Genomic DNA, 13844 nt, shown 5'->3' with positions numbered 1-13844 from the left:
AGAACTGGATTAGGAACAGCCGTGTTACAGTCCAGGACACTAAACACAAGATCTTATTTTCCTAATCCTAATAATAACTGATAAGTGGATCAGCAGAGGGAAATCTGCATATCTGATTTTCTGAGATATGCACTCTATGTTTGATGAGGTGCTAAGGCAAGAGGTCTGAAAAGCACTAGAGAAGAAAGGGAATCCCCCATAACTGATGCAAGCCATCAGATCCATGTTCCAGCGAGTGCAGGGAGTGGTGAGACTTAATGGGCAGAGCTCTAGCATTTTCGTCATGGAAAAAGGTATTAGACAGTTTATCCTCATTGCTATTTGTAGCTTTTATGGATGCTGGTCAGCATGCTCAACTTCAAACTGATCATGTGCGAGGCTCTGATATATGCAAATGATGTAGTCCTCCCAGACTCAGAGAGGAAATTACAACAGGCTGTACTCGAGTGGTCAGAAACTCTAAAGGAATTGCGGTCTAAATCAAATGCCTCCGGAGGATTGCAGGAAAAAGTACGGAACAGCTGGATAAACAGAGGATAAATGGCTGTTCTGGTTTGGCCACATAAAACAAAATGGAAGAGATAGTAAAGCAGATTGCGGCCAGCCTAAGGAAGAATATAGCTCAAGGGTCTTGCTGAGAAGAAGGATACGTGGTCAACCGCAACGCCACGATAACAATGAAACTGTGAGAGGACCTTTACTGGGTTGGTAATATAGCAATATTAGAGGTTAGAAGAAGATACTCCAAAAAAGGAATAAATATGAAAATTAATTCAAGATGTATCACAAGTAAATGTAAATCTCATATGAGAAGGTAAGGAAAGAAGATAAATGTAGCAGTCAATAGTGACAGAACATAAAAGGTCGTAAACCATGAATTAAGCTTATAAATAAATAAATGATACAAAATTATTTTTCCAGATGATTTCAACGTCAAGTTCGTTAATATCATGGGGACGAACGCAAGAATCAGGTATCTTGGTAACTGTATGTAAAAGTGAATTATACTACATTAGTTGTCTTTACTTTAGAAGGAATTTCTTACTGACAATGAGATATACATGGTGTAGCACAAATAAATGCGCTCATGTAAGGTGTTAAAAGAAGATGGTGTTAGGAATAGTAAAAGTAATATCCAATAAAATAAAAGAAAGCAATTCTTTTTCATTTAATCGAATCGTTCATGGGTTTGGCCCTATGTTGTTGTTGTTTTACTGAAGTACTTAAAATTTAGGACATTTTTTTTTCCTGTTATGCCTGTGAATTGCTATAAGAAGTGAAGTAAACTGGCTCAGTACTATCTCTTCCATTGAAGAGAAAGTAGAATAAATTTTGGCTACTTTAAAACTTGAGGTGGAAGACGACTTGACGAGGTATTTAAACTTGAATGGTTTGCTAACGCGAGAGAATTCATAGTAAATCACTCTATTAGATACAGAAACGCCCCTCTTAAAGGAAAAATTGAGTCCTGAAGGTCTGCGTTTTGTTGAGGCCAAATTAAGATTTCTTGTTGCGAACTACAAAACGTTTAAATTGACGGATGATACAAATCTTTTCAGAGAAAGACTTCTGTAGTGGAAGAAGATGTGACTTTAGTAGACTCGGGGAAATAATACAAGAATTGATCTAAAGTAATACTAATTAATTAATAATGAAGAATCCAAATCTGATTCAAAATTATGGCATCCATGCACGAACCCAATATTGACAAACAGAAACGGATAGCGACAGTTTTCTGATCGTATTTGATATTAATGCGCCATTAAGAAAATGCAAACTTAAAAAACTTGCATCCTAGTTCACTGATAATGTAAACTTATTAATGCATTTTGGATGTAACAATACAGCGACCTACAGGAATTATAAGTCAATTGCAAAACAAAGAGCATTTTAATTATTTTATCGCGGTGTATATCAGTGATCAGAAAATGAAAAATGTGTTTGTTGCCGTATGGGTTACATATATCTAATACTGTATACAACATACCACTATAATACTTAAACTTAACTGATAGAGACACTAAACCTTACAACACTAAATCCTGCGTTGTTATGTAATATATTAAAAGTTATATTAGTGATTGTACACAAATGTTTATGATAGGAAATCATGTTTGTGTTAACAATGCCAGAATTAGTTGGAGACCTATGATAATATATAAATAAATGATGAAATCGATGTCGCAAAACAGTTGTTTGAGATACACTTATGCATCAGAAGATTTGCGACAATTTTTCATCAGGTAAAAGATATAGAATGGTTGTCAATGAATCATAGAAGAGCATATAATATACAGGGTGATTCAAAAAACCGCTGACAGACTTCTAGAATAGATAATACAAGAAAAATTAAGATGAATAGTTTTAATATACATCGGGTCGCAAATGCAAATTAAACATCTGCAATAAAAAGCCCTTTTTTAAAAATATTGTGTACGCCATTGCTAATTTTATCAAACGGGCAGTATTTTCGTGTAAAGTGATCAATTATCTATCAATTGGTCTCTTACAAAACTTTGATTCAAGCAATGGTTTTTAAGAAAAACACGTTTGTAGAAAATTTTTTAATCCAATCAAAAACTGTTGCTTTAATCAAAGTTTTGCAAGAGACCTATTCATAGATAATTGATCACTTTACACCAAAATACTACCCGTTTGACAAAATTAGCAGTGACGTTGAATGTATTTTTGAAAAAGGGCTTTTTATTGCAGATAATGTTTAATTTTAAAGAAACTTTGACCCGCTATATCTTGTGAAGGAGGCATTTGCGACCCCATGTATATAAAGACTTTTCATCTTAACTTTTGATGTATTACCTGCCCTAGAAGTCTGTCAGCGGTTTTTTGAATCACCTGTAGTTATGTCTTTTCTATAAAATTATTATTTGTTGTAAACCCATCTCTAGAAAAGAATTAAGTCAAAACAGCAAGAGTCTCTTTTTGAAAGACGTTTTAAGTATCATACCTATCAATCTACTAAAATAAGTAACATGCAAATACGAGCTTAAAGATATTCAGGAAGTATTTAATACATCAGGATATTCAGCAGCAATGGGGAGAATAATGTTCTGATGTTGAAATCTTTACAACATATATGTTGGAATCTATGAAGATAATATGTTGTTTTTATTACTTTTTTTGGTCATAATGGTAGACTCACTTTGTTTGTCTTTTTCTTATTAATTTAACTAAATTGTTATGAGTAGATATAAAATGTTATAAGGGATAAATAGGGTGAATGTTTTTAGCAAGACATTCATACAATGTATCAAGGTCGCCGACTCCCTTTAGAAAAACAGCACCATTACTGCATTATAGAAATAGCAAAAATTATTCATGTTGAAAATATGTTCTGATTTTATGAATTCAGTACCTCAAAATAAGTTAAATCCATCAGTTGTCAAACTGGATGCTACAAAAATCAGATAGTTCATTAAAAAGAGGTAATAACAGTACAATGTTGATATATAAACACATAAATATTATTTTTTATCATATAAAGTACATGTATATAGATGTTAATGGCCAAAATTTTTGTTTTAATTAATTTTATTTAATTATTTACTACAGGGGGTTACTCAGTACAGAATTTAAAACATCTTCATAAATTACAATTGAACTGTTTATAATAGAAAAGGCCACTTTTATACTTGCTCAGCTTATTTCAACCATCACTTTGGTTCACCAATTATAAACCTAAACAATTTGATTATTTACTGGTATATATTGCATTAATATAAATGGTGTATTATAAAAACCCAAAAAATATTAAAGCACAATTTTATTCTTTGTTATATAACTAACCTTACTGTTTAAATTGAGCAAAATAATCTTTTTTGATCTGTTCTCTTTCTTCAACTGGAGGTAAATACGGCTTTATTCCTTTTCGTCGTCTTTCGGCTTTAACAGAGAACTACAAAATTAAGTAAACCTAAAAAGAAAGAGACATTTAAATAATACTTACCCAAAATCCTTTACAAATCTTGTAATTTTCCATTTCGAACGCACATTTTTCTTTAACAAAATTGTTGTCGTTGAAACACCTAATCGTTAACTCTTGCTCTTTTAAACACGGATTGTGTTTCTCTTGGTCGAAATTGTTTCTCATTTTACTTTTATTGTAAACAATGGTAATTTTAAACCGGGTCCATAACGAATTGTGAAACTGTCAAAAATGTCAAGAAATAGGTTAAATTTCAGGTGTGAATTATTAACAACTGTTATACCGACCGTACGTGATTTCATGTTTATGTATAACAGAGGTTCTCAAAATGGATTTAAAAAAAATTAAATATCTTAGAATTAAAACATTGGATATTAATGGTACGGGGTGGTTAGAAATGGGGGATTAATATCGGTTATATTTTGATAAATTTGTAAATTAAATGATTGAAAAATAGAAATAAAAATTTGTGGAATGCGGTGCGTAAATTATGGTACCACTGTTTGAAGGAGTATTCATGAATAAGTCGCTGCGGTGACTAGCCATTGTAAGAATGAAGTACAAATGTAAATAACTCCACTTAATTCGAACGATTTTTTTTCAATCAATTTATGTTCGGCTCCGTTTTGTGTTCATTGTTTCGTTACGATAGAGTGGTAGTTTGCGAACCCTGCATTCAAGTGTTCGTGTGTGTGCCTCGAAGATGTCGAAAAATAAAATTGTTATGAAAAGTGCATATTATGACAGCAACAAAGTGGAAGTTAAAAGTAAAGTAAGTTAAAGCAATCCTAGTTTCAGGGATAACCGGATTAATAAACAAAAAATCCAACCAAATATTTCCTTCAATGAGTTCATTCACTCCTCTACATCAACTTCGTTCCTGGTCATTATTTATTACTTGCTTTCTAGCCAAAAACTAGACTCTCTGACCAAAGAGAGCATGAATCATTATTAATCAACTCACGTACAACTATTTCTATACGGTTTTAAAACCGCCCAATTAATTCTACATATTTTTAATGATCATTTAATTGTTATTGTAGGTATCAACTAAGCAGGTGTAACCTGTTCTATTATCTATTTTAAAAAAACACCTCTATAACTCATTTTGTATGGGGAGTTAAAAAGGGAATATTGAAATTTATTTTGTTAGACGTAACAAGGAAAAAAATTAACTGTTGAATTTATAAATCATAAAATGATAAGAAAGTTTTGTGATAATGTAGTCAAATAGATAGGTGAGGAATTTTATCACCATTTTATCTTCATCACCATAAATTGTAGCAAGAATGCAAAATACTAAGAAAGGTTTTATTCTAGAATAGTCGTCATTATTTTGAATGTCTCTTAAGATATTACTTCAAATTTAGCAAGTTTCTCAAAAATTAGAGTTTCTTTTGTTAGTAAATTGTTTTTCAAAAACATTTTTTGGCATTAACAAAGGAAGAAAATACAAAATTGTTTGCAATAGAAAAAGATGTACATAGAAGATGTTGTATTGTGGTTGTTTTGAATTTGTTTGAGTTCTTCTTCTTCCTTTGGCCAAAACCCACCAAAGGTTATATTTGGTGGGTTTTGGCCTCCTCAACAATTCTTACTTCCATCGCCCTCAAGTCATCCTTCACGTCGTCCAACCATCTTTTACGAGGTCTTGCTCTAGGTCTTTTCTCTGTTGGTTTCCATTCTGTAAGGATTTTTGCACTTCTACCGTCTTCCATTCATCTTATGTGCTTGGGATTTAACAAATCTGCTTATATCCGCATCACCAAATAGGGCATTGAGCTCAAAATTCATTCGAGTTCTCCATGTTGCATCTTGTTCTTGTACTGGACCAGATATCCTTCTCAGTATTCTTCTTTCGAAGTTTTTTACACTGGTCTTATTAAACTCTTATATATTCTCATTTTAGAGCTGTGTTTAGTATATTGTTTGCGAAACAAGACAACGTCTCCCTTATTGCTACATCATTTCGCCCAATTATGACCATGTCTTCTGCGTATGCGACAATTTGTCTGCTTTTAGTTGTTAAGTTGCCCTTTGGGATAATTTCTGAGATAGCCACCTGCAGTATCAAGGTAAAAAGCAGCACTGAGAGGACATCTCCTTGTTTGAATGTGCATCTGATTTCCTGCTACCACCACCGCGACCTTGGTTTCCTTCAAGGTTTGTTGTACAAGATGAACCAATTTCTGTGGGATACCCAGCAGCAACAGGGTCTGAAAGAGCTTCGGCCTACCGACCGAGTCGAAAGCTTGTTTGAAATTGATGAACGACATAAAAGTCATATTCGTAACCCTTCTCAAAAATCTACCTCAAATTGTGTATATGGTCTGTTGTAAATACAAATTATGATAATAACCTACCTCCATGAGCATTTGCTATGTTCTGTATGTTATTTAATCAAAGAACGTTAAAAATGTTGAAATTGTTTTATCGTAATGTTATATGTGTGAATATAACATGTGTGTGAGTTTAGTGAATTCGATTGTGTTTAAATTAGAGAATCAGAACTAGTAGAAGAAGTAATAACAACTTGGCGCTGAATAATATTTAAAAGTAAAATTAACACTGTCACTAGAACTAACACTAGACCTAGAACTAAAAACATTCGGACCTAATACAAAATTAATGACTTTCTAGTTATAACAAGCATTTGATTTTTTATTAACAAACGATAAGAGTAACGAGTACACTCCAAAATATAATATACCACTCTTAAAACAACAGAGAGAGTGTGCAGGAGAAAGAAGAGAGAATGGATGAAGAGAGAAATAGAAGAATTTGGGTGAAATAATTTTTTGCAAGCAAACCTTACAAGCCAACTATGCGTAAAGAAAAAGACTTCAGCATAATTAGCAAAGACACAAGATATAAACCTTTACGCATTTTTAAATAATAACACTTCAACGAGAGAAAAGGAAAGCTTGGTGGTCATTGTTTGCTTCGACCTCACTTGCTCTTTCTAGAGCATTTACCATAACTTTTCTTAGAATTTCAGTTTCATCTCTTCATTTGTTGTACACATTGGAGTGGACGAGCACAAATGATGTGAAGACCCCTCTGTATTGAATCTGAAGAACAAACAACACATAAAAATTGTTTTAAAGTTGGAAGAAGTTTCTCAATAGCAGAAAGTTTTTTTTTGTGAAATCCACCACTGCAAAACAGTAGCAATGGATATAAATTCCTTGCAGAAAATGGTTCCATTTTCGCCTCTAGCTTAACTATTAGTGATAGTAATTCAGTATTAGCTTACATATCCCTAAGTGTGTTCATAGCTTCATCTTTTTCTTCCATCGTCAATTTAGTATATTTTGCTTTAGTTACATCCTCGGTTACATCTAAAAATAAATACAAATGGTAAGGCGTAAATACCTGCTTGTAAAATTTCTGATAAATTTGTGTTTGAGACAGTGATAATTCCAATTTTACGTCAAACGAACTTCCTAATTTCTTGTATACTTTTACAGCATCATATAGAGAAGCATCTTTTTTGCAATTTGTCAAGTCGCCGGGATATTGGCTTTAAGATATTTAAGTAATATTCTGCAGATCGTTTGGGATCAATATTAAATACTTTTGGGTATATTGGTATATTATTTGGTATATTTTGGTGTATATTGTAGGAATTTCCTTTTTTGTACGCATACAGGGCCAACTGATGGACGACTTTCTGGTCTCGCAGGATTTGAAGCAGGGAGATGGTGTAGCCCCATCCTTTTTAACCTGGTGCTGGAATATGTAATACGGAAAGTGGAGTTGGAGAGGACAGGCTTGCTAATCAACAAATCAGTGCGGTTGGCGGCGTATGCGGACGACATAAACATAATGAGCCGAACACTAAGCGCGGCAGAGGGGTTGTATGGAAAGCTGAAGGATGGTGCTGAAGCGGTGCTGAGAAGACGAAGTTACTGCTACAGACGAGGAGAAACATCAGTATCGAGACAGCGACAAATGACAACATAGAAGCGATGCCTCACTTTATATACCTTGGGGTAGAATTATCTGGGATGGGTACAGAGGAAGGAGAAGTCGCAATGAGACGAGTCCTGGCATATAGAGCGTATTCTGCATTGATTCCCATATTCAGATCTAGGGATATCCACCGAGAAACCAAACTGCATCTATACAAAACAATCATTAGACCGATTGGAAGGTATGGGAGTTAGGCATGAACGCTGACGCAAAAGTCGGCGGAAAGCGCGAATGTCTTCGAAAGAAGGATCTATAGTTCGTTCATCAAACAGATGCAGCGATTTGAAATTACAGCTCCTTCCACAAATACGCGCAAACTTTAAATAGAATTTCTCTATTGTAAGCACGGTTTACAAAGGTCAACCAATTATTCTTTTCCTTGTCGTTTACATTTCTTTGTATGTATCCTTTATTTGTATTTTTTTGTGTGTGAAACTGGCTATTGTGTAATAGTGGGGGAAATAGGCGTTCAGGTTCACTGCATCTTGATGAGCAGATAACAGGAGAATGTTTGGGCCAGTTCGGGAGGAAGATGGATGGAGATTAAGATACAACCGCGAGTTGTGTGAGATTTATAAAGACCCGCCACTGGCACAGTTCGTCAGACTCCAACGCCTAAGATGGGCTGGCCAAGTGATCAGAATGGGAGAAGAGAGAGTGCCGGGATGACTAATCAGTAGAAGAATGCAGAGAGTGAGACCGACGGGACGGTCGAAATTGTGATGGGAGGAAACAGTCGACCGCGACGCTAGGGAGATGGTCGGGAGTAGCAGTTGGAGGATAGAGGCCAGGGGCAGGGATGAACAGAGGTAGAGGCTAAGGGAGACCAAGGCTCGATATAGGCTGTAGAGCTATAGGAATGAATGATTTTCCTTTTTATTTTTTTCACATACTTCTAACAGTTTTTTCCATTCACTTACATGTATTTGCAGACAATCCACTATACTGTTCCACCTCGCATTGTACATACAAGCCATATACTTAGGCGATCTCTAGCCAGGCGATTTTTTCTAAGTACACAGCTGGTTCGACGAGGAGCTGCCCTAGCATAGTAAATGTGCAAGTTTGCGGAAGAGTATTTTTCAAATTAGTGCAGATACTATCTTTTATATAAGATATAGATGTTATAGCATTGTGAAGAGATACTGAGGACAACTTTCTGCATCTAAACAAAACAGCTGAAAGAATAGGTCTTGGCATAAATCCAAAAATCAAGTGCATGAATACAGGAGAAGATTAGGAGAAGATGAAATAAGATAAAGACTAGATAGCGATTTCTATAGCATACTTCGAAACCAGCCCCTAACAAAAAAAAATACAAATCTCACAATATAAAAAATGTTGCTAAGTATTCTTATGAATAAATCCATAAATTCCCGTATGTAGAATGGTATCTGGTGAAGGCGGTACCATCATGAACATTATTATCTACCTAAAGAATGAGAAACTCGTGACGAGTTTTCGAGATAGCTTAGATAGTTTTCGAGTACCTGTATAATTTTTAAAAAAGTTAGAGATTATGAAAGCAATGGGTGCTATTTGTGCAAACCCTGAGAATATTTGGGCTTGAAAAAACTGTAATAACTCAAAAATGATGCCATCTAGACATATGATGACTTATATTAAAATTTAGTAGGAACACGAAAATTCAATAAAAATTGGGACATTCCATTAAAATAACGAAGTAGTCTGGTATAACCGGAAATTGCAGAAAACTAAAAATGCCTGCATGTAAATTTTCACAAAAACAGTTCCAATTTGCCATATACATATAAACTCCGGTCGTCATAACACATACATTTGGTTTGGTACAAAGCAATTTGACATAATAAACGGCGCTAAACGAGTAAATACTACATTTAAGTGAACCAGGATGATTAAATCTGGTTAAAAATCGCATTCTCTATATGATTCTTCAGCTCATATTTCAGTATCTTAATCTTAAAATGACTAGTTGTTATTTAGTTTCCCATGTGCTAATTTAATGGTATTGTAGTGTTCACTTCTTCATTTGTATTGTAGCAGTTTGCAAACAATTATTTCATCCATTTTCTTTCCCCTGTACACTCTCTGCCATATTCTTTTGCCGATACTTCCTGAGATATTTAGGAACTGCAAGTTTTCTTAAGAGTGATATATTATATTTTGGTGTACTCTCGTTATTGTTCTTGGAAGCTACAGCGTGTTAATTATCGTACCCGACGTCATCATTGTAATTATGCAACCAATATCACAATATTGGTATTGCAATACGCGATTTGCGTATTTGGTTGCATACTTGCAATGATGACGTCGGGTACGATAATTAATTAACACAGTGTAGATCTTTGGAAGTATTTCTTATCTATAGAGTATGAGTACATACATTTTAATTTCCAAACTTGAAGTTCAATATGTCATTTTATTAAAGTTAATGCTGTATAATCTTGATATTTGTGGTCATGTACAGGGTGGTTCAAATTCGATGCCCGAATAGGCTATCTAGGAAACTATAAGAGTTAGAAAAAAAGTTGCTGACATGTCTCGATCTCTTTTTTTAAATAAATTCCAATGTCGAAAACCTCAAAGCGCTATCGTCTTTTGTTTTTCCCCTACAGGCCAAAATTGAAAATATCGTAAAACCAGCAAGTGCAATTATCTTGCTTATTATTATAAGTGGAGTGTTATAACTAAGGCATTATATGGACACTTTTTTACGGAGAATTCGATGACGTAGTCAAAAAAATTTTTCGGTTTTAGAATCTGAGATATTGATTTGAGATATTTTAATATGTCCTTATTAATTCCAATACAATTCTATTTAATTGACTCCATTAAATACATCATTCGTTATATTATACGATATCTTTATTGTTTTAGTTTGATGCAGAATTTCGTCGTTTTGCCGTCGATCGAGATACTCAAGCGCAATTCGAACAATTCCGATCCCTTTTAGAGCGTCTTCACAAATTGAAAGATATCGCCTTTTTAGTGTCTTATATCGATCCAAGCGACCAAGACTTACTACCAATTAACAATGACGAAAATTTACGCAGAGCCTTACTTAATGCTAAACCCCTCCTTAGAGTTATTATTCAAAGAAAAGGTAATAAATAAAAATGTTATTTTAAATCGTTATTTAATTTTTTTTTTAATTTGTAGGGGATAGTTTAGAAGAACTGAATGGTTATGGAACGATGAAACCGCGAAATTTAATTTCTAGTATCCTAGGAGGAGCCCCAACGCGACACAAAACCTTAGCCATTTCAAATCCCCATGACTTTCGTCAAGTGTCGGCAATCATAGATGTTGATATCGTACCGGAAACGTGTCGAAGGGTAAGGTTATTAAAACACGGTTGCGATAAACCTTTAGGTTTTTACATTCGCGACGGAACGAGCGTACGAGTCACGCAAAATGGATTGGAAAAAATTCCGGGGATTTTTATTTCCCGTTTAGTACCTGGTGGTCTGGCGGAATCGACGGGCCTATTAGCTGTTAATGATGAAGTCTTAGAGGTAAACGGAATCGAAGTTTTTGGTAAAACATTAGATCAAGTTACCGATATGATGGTCGCGAACAGTTCAAATTTGATAATTACCGTTAAACCGGCAAATCAAAGGACCGTCGGACCACCGGTTCGAAGAAACAGTTTTAGTCGAAATTCCCAAGTTTCTAGTGGATCACAACATTCGGCAACAACGGCCGGTTCCGATCCTGAAGACAAATACGATAATGATGAAATTGTTGATTTAACAGCTGGTTTAACACTGGACGAAACTGTAACGAGGGAAGAGGGAGGAATATTACATTTATAAGATGTTTTTTTTAATGCTCAATTTGCGAGTTCTTTTTATTTCATCTTAAATAGTTAATTCTAAATTATTTGAATTAACTGAATTGATTTAATACTTATAAATGGGAACTATAAGACTTTTTCCAACATTCCGTAATGTTAATAAGTAAAAAAAGTATAGTAACAATGTATTTTTTTGAGTACTTACCATTTATTTAAATTTAGGAATTAATTAAAAAAAAGTGATTGACGAATTGAATCAATGATTCATATCTACTTGTTTAAAGAAAAAAATTATACATAGATATTCAAATGAGAGAAACATATGTACTTAAAAGCTATTATTTTTTTTATTTTTCACTTTATATCTTTATTCAGTATTTAAGATTTGTATTATATTTATTTTAATCGAATATTAATTAATTAATTAAGACATATCAAATGAAACAATTTTAAAGATTTTAATCGTGGCTTTAAAATGAAAAGAAATTTTATCATTATTAAAAATTTATCTATTCCGATAAACAGGGTTTTTTTGCTTATTTTAAAACTTAAAAATCTTTTAATACCTTCCATTTTATTAAAAAAAATCTTTTAAAACCCTACTTTTAGGTCCTTAATTTATTTCAACTTTCTCTTCTTTTTCCGTGTATATAAACAGTTTATTAAGATTTTATACTTTGTGTACCTTTAATTATGTATTTTAAATTTATTATACATTTACCGATTCTGTTAAAAAAAAAGCTAAGTAAAGCAAAAGTATTCTATTATAGTGCCTTTTAAACGAAAATGTAAACTGAAAAAAATAATAGTAACCGCGAATAACGAGTAACTCGAATTTCCTCCGTCCGTAAAGAGGCCTCTGCTAATCATAAGTCTGTAATGAAATTGTATACATACATAAACATTATTCCAATTTAAAAAATAATTTTTTTCCTTCATTCTGGACGTATACTTGTATAGGTACATACATTCCACTTTTTTAATATCATTATTATTATTTACTTTTATTGATTATTATTATTGTAATTGATTGTCAACACTTGGTTGTTGCATCACAGAATATATTGTACTTATTGAAGAATTTTAGAAATATATATCCAGTTAAGAAACCTTCTTTTTTTCTTTATCCTGTGATACTAAAAAAGATTGTTTCCTAAACATAAAGTGATATATTAATTAATTTTTTTTATTCAAAAAAGCAAAGTAGTTGAAAATTTAGATAATAAGATAATCAAAAAGAAGATTTGAAGGCATATAGATATTGAAGAATAAGAGAACCCATCGTCATGATGTATACAATAATTATGTGTAAAGCAAATATATTAGACAACATCAGTTTGGTTTCAAGCTATAAGGAGTGTGGAGGATATAGAATCAGATTAAAATCATTACTGGGTTATGTTGCAAATACGTTATAGGCGAGTTTCTGGATATAGCGGAAATTTAACAATAAGATCATGATCATCCCTCGAGTTATGTATGTATCAGCTTGAGCAGGATTTGTGCTAGAAAGCTTTGTTTCTACCAGAGTTCAAGAATTAAATGCGGTAGGCTACTATTATAAATTCATGTTGCAAGCTAAATTCATAGCAACACTGATGACAATGGCTGACTTGTGCTTTATTACTTATTAGGTTATTAACTCAGCGTTAGCTGTATCAATTCCCAAAACATTTAAATTTAATATAAAATAAAAGTAAGTACCATAAGTGTAGTTAATACTTCCAGGATACACTCAGATTAGGTAGCCATGCCTCAGGGACCAGCACCGACGGCGATGCGTGTTCGAGTGGTTTTGGTCCTGTGATACTCACTAAATCCGCCTATAGTATATAATATAGGCCTTCTTCTAATAAAATTTATCAAAACAATATGTTACAGTTTAATAATATACCCCCCAAAGTTTCCTGTAAAGTTAGAACAGAGATCAGATCTATCAAGAACATTTGAAAGCCACGAACGTCTATGACAGGGAGATGGGCTGTAATGTCTGCTTTGTAATATTGCCCTAAGGCGGAGAAGGTGGGCTTAAAGATAAATTTTACAAAGACAAGTGTATGGTCGCATAGGCCAGTGGTTGAAACATACCATAACATTTGGAAGTTGGGGATGACAAGATAGAGACGGTTAGAAATTTCGTATACTTGC

General features: G+C 33.5%; 2 protein-coding genes across 2 annotated transcripts; one reads left to right on the top strand and one right to left on the bottom strand.

The window, feature by feature from the left end:
* Positions 1–3531: 3531 nt before the first annotated feature.
* On the bottom strand, positions 3532–4205 carry LOC111425435 (coiled-coil-helix-coiled-coil-helix domain-containing protein 7). The gene is made up of 3 exons (XM_023059441.2): positions 3965–4205; positions 3805–3913; positions 3532–3696 (listed from the first exon to the last, which is right to left on the bottom strand). The coding sequence occupies exons 1-2, from the start codon at positions 4106–4108 to the stop codon at positions 3806–3808; spliced, it is 252 nt and encodes an 83-aa protein (XP_022915209.1). The 5' UTR covers positions 4109–4205; the 3' UTR covers positions 3532–3696; position 3805.
* A 254-nt stretch (positions 4206–4459) lies between these two features.
* Positions 4460–12806, top strand: LOC111425459 (partitioning defective protein 6). Its single transcript, XM_023059490.2, has 3 exons — positions 4460–4715; positions 10778–11003; positions 11060–12806. Exons 1-3 carry the CDS (start codon positions 4647–4649, stop codon positions 11713–11715), a joined length of 951 nt encoding a protein of 316 aa, XP_022915258.1. The 5' UTR covers positions 4460–4646; the 3' UTR covers positions 11716–12806.
* The last annotated feature ends 1038 nt before the right edge of the window (positions 12807–13844 follow it).

The sequence above is a fragment of the Onthophagus taurus genome, chromosome 7, assembly GCF_036711975.1.
Source record: "Onthophagus taurus isolate NC chromosome 7, IU_Otau_3.0, whole genome shotgun sequence".
In the NCBI taxonomy this organism is placed as follows: domain Eukaryota; kingdom Metazoa; phylum Arthropoda; class Insecta; order Coleoptera; family Scarabaeidae; genus Onthophagus; species Onthophagus taurus.
The sequence above is the reverse complement of the archived record's forward strand: the minus strand, read 5'-3'. Positions and strand labels throughout refer to the sequence as shown.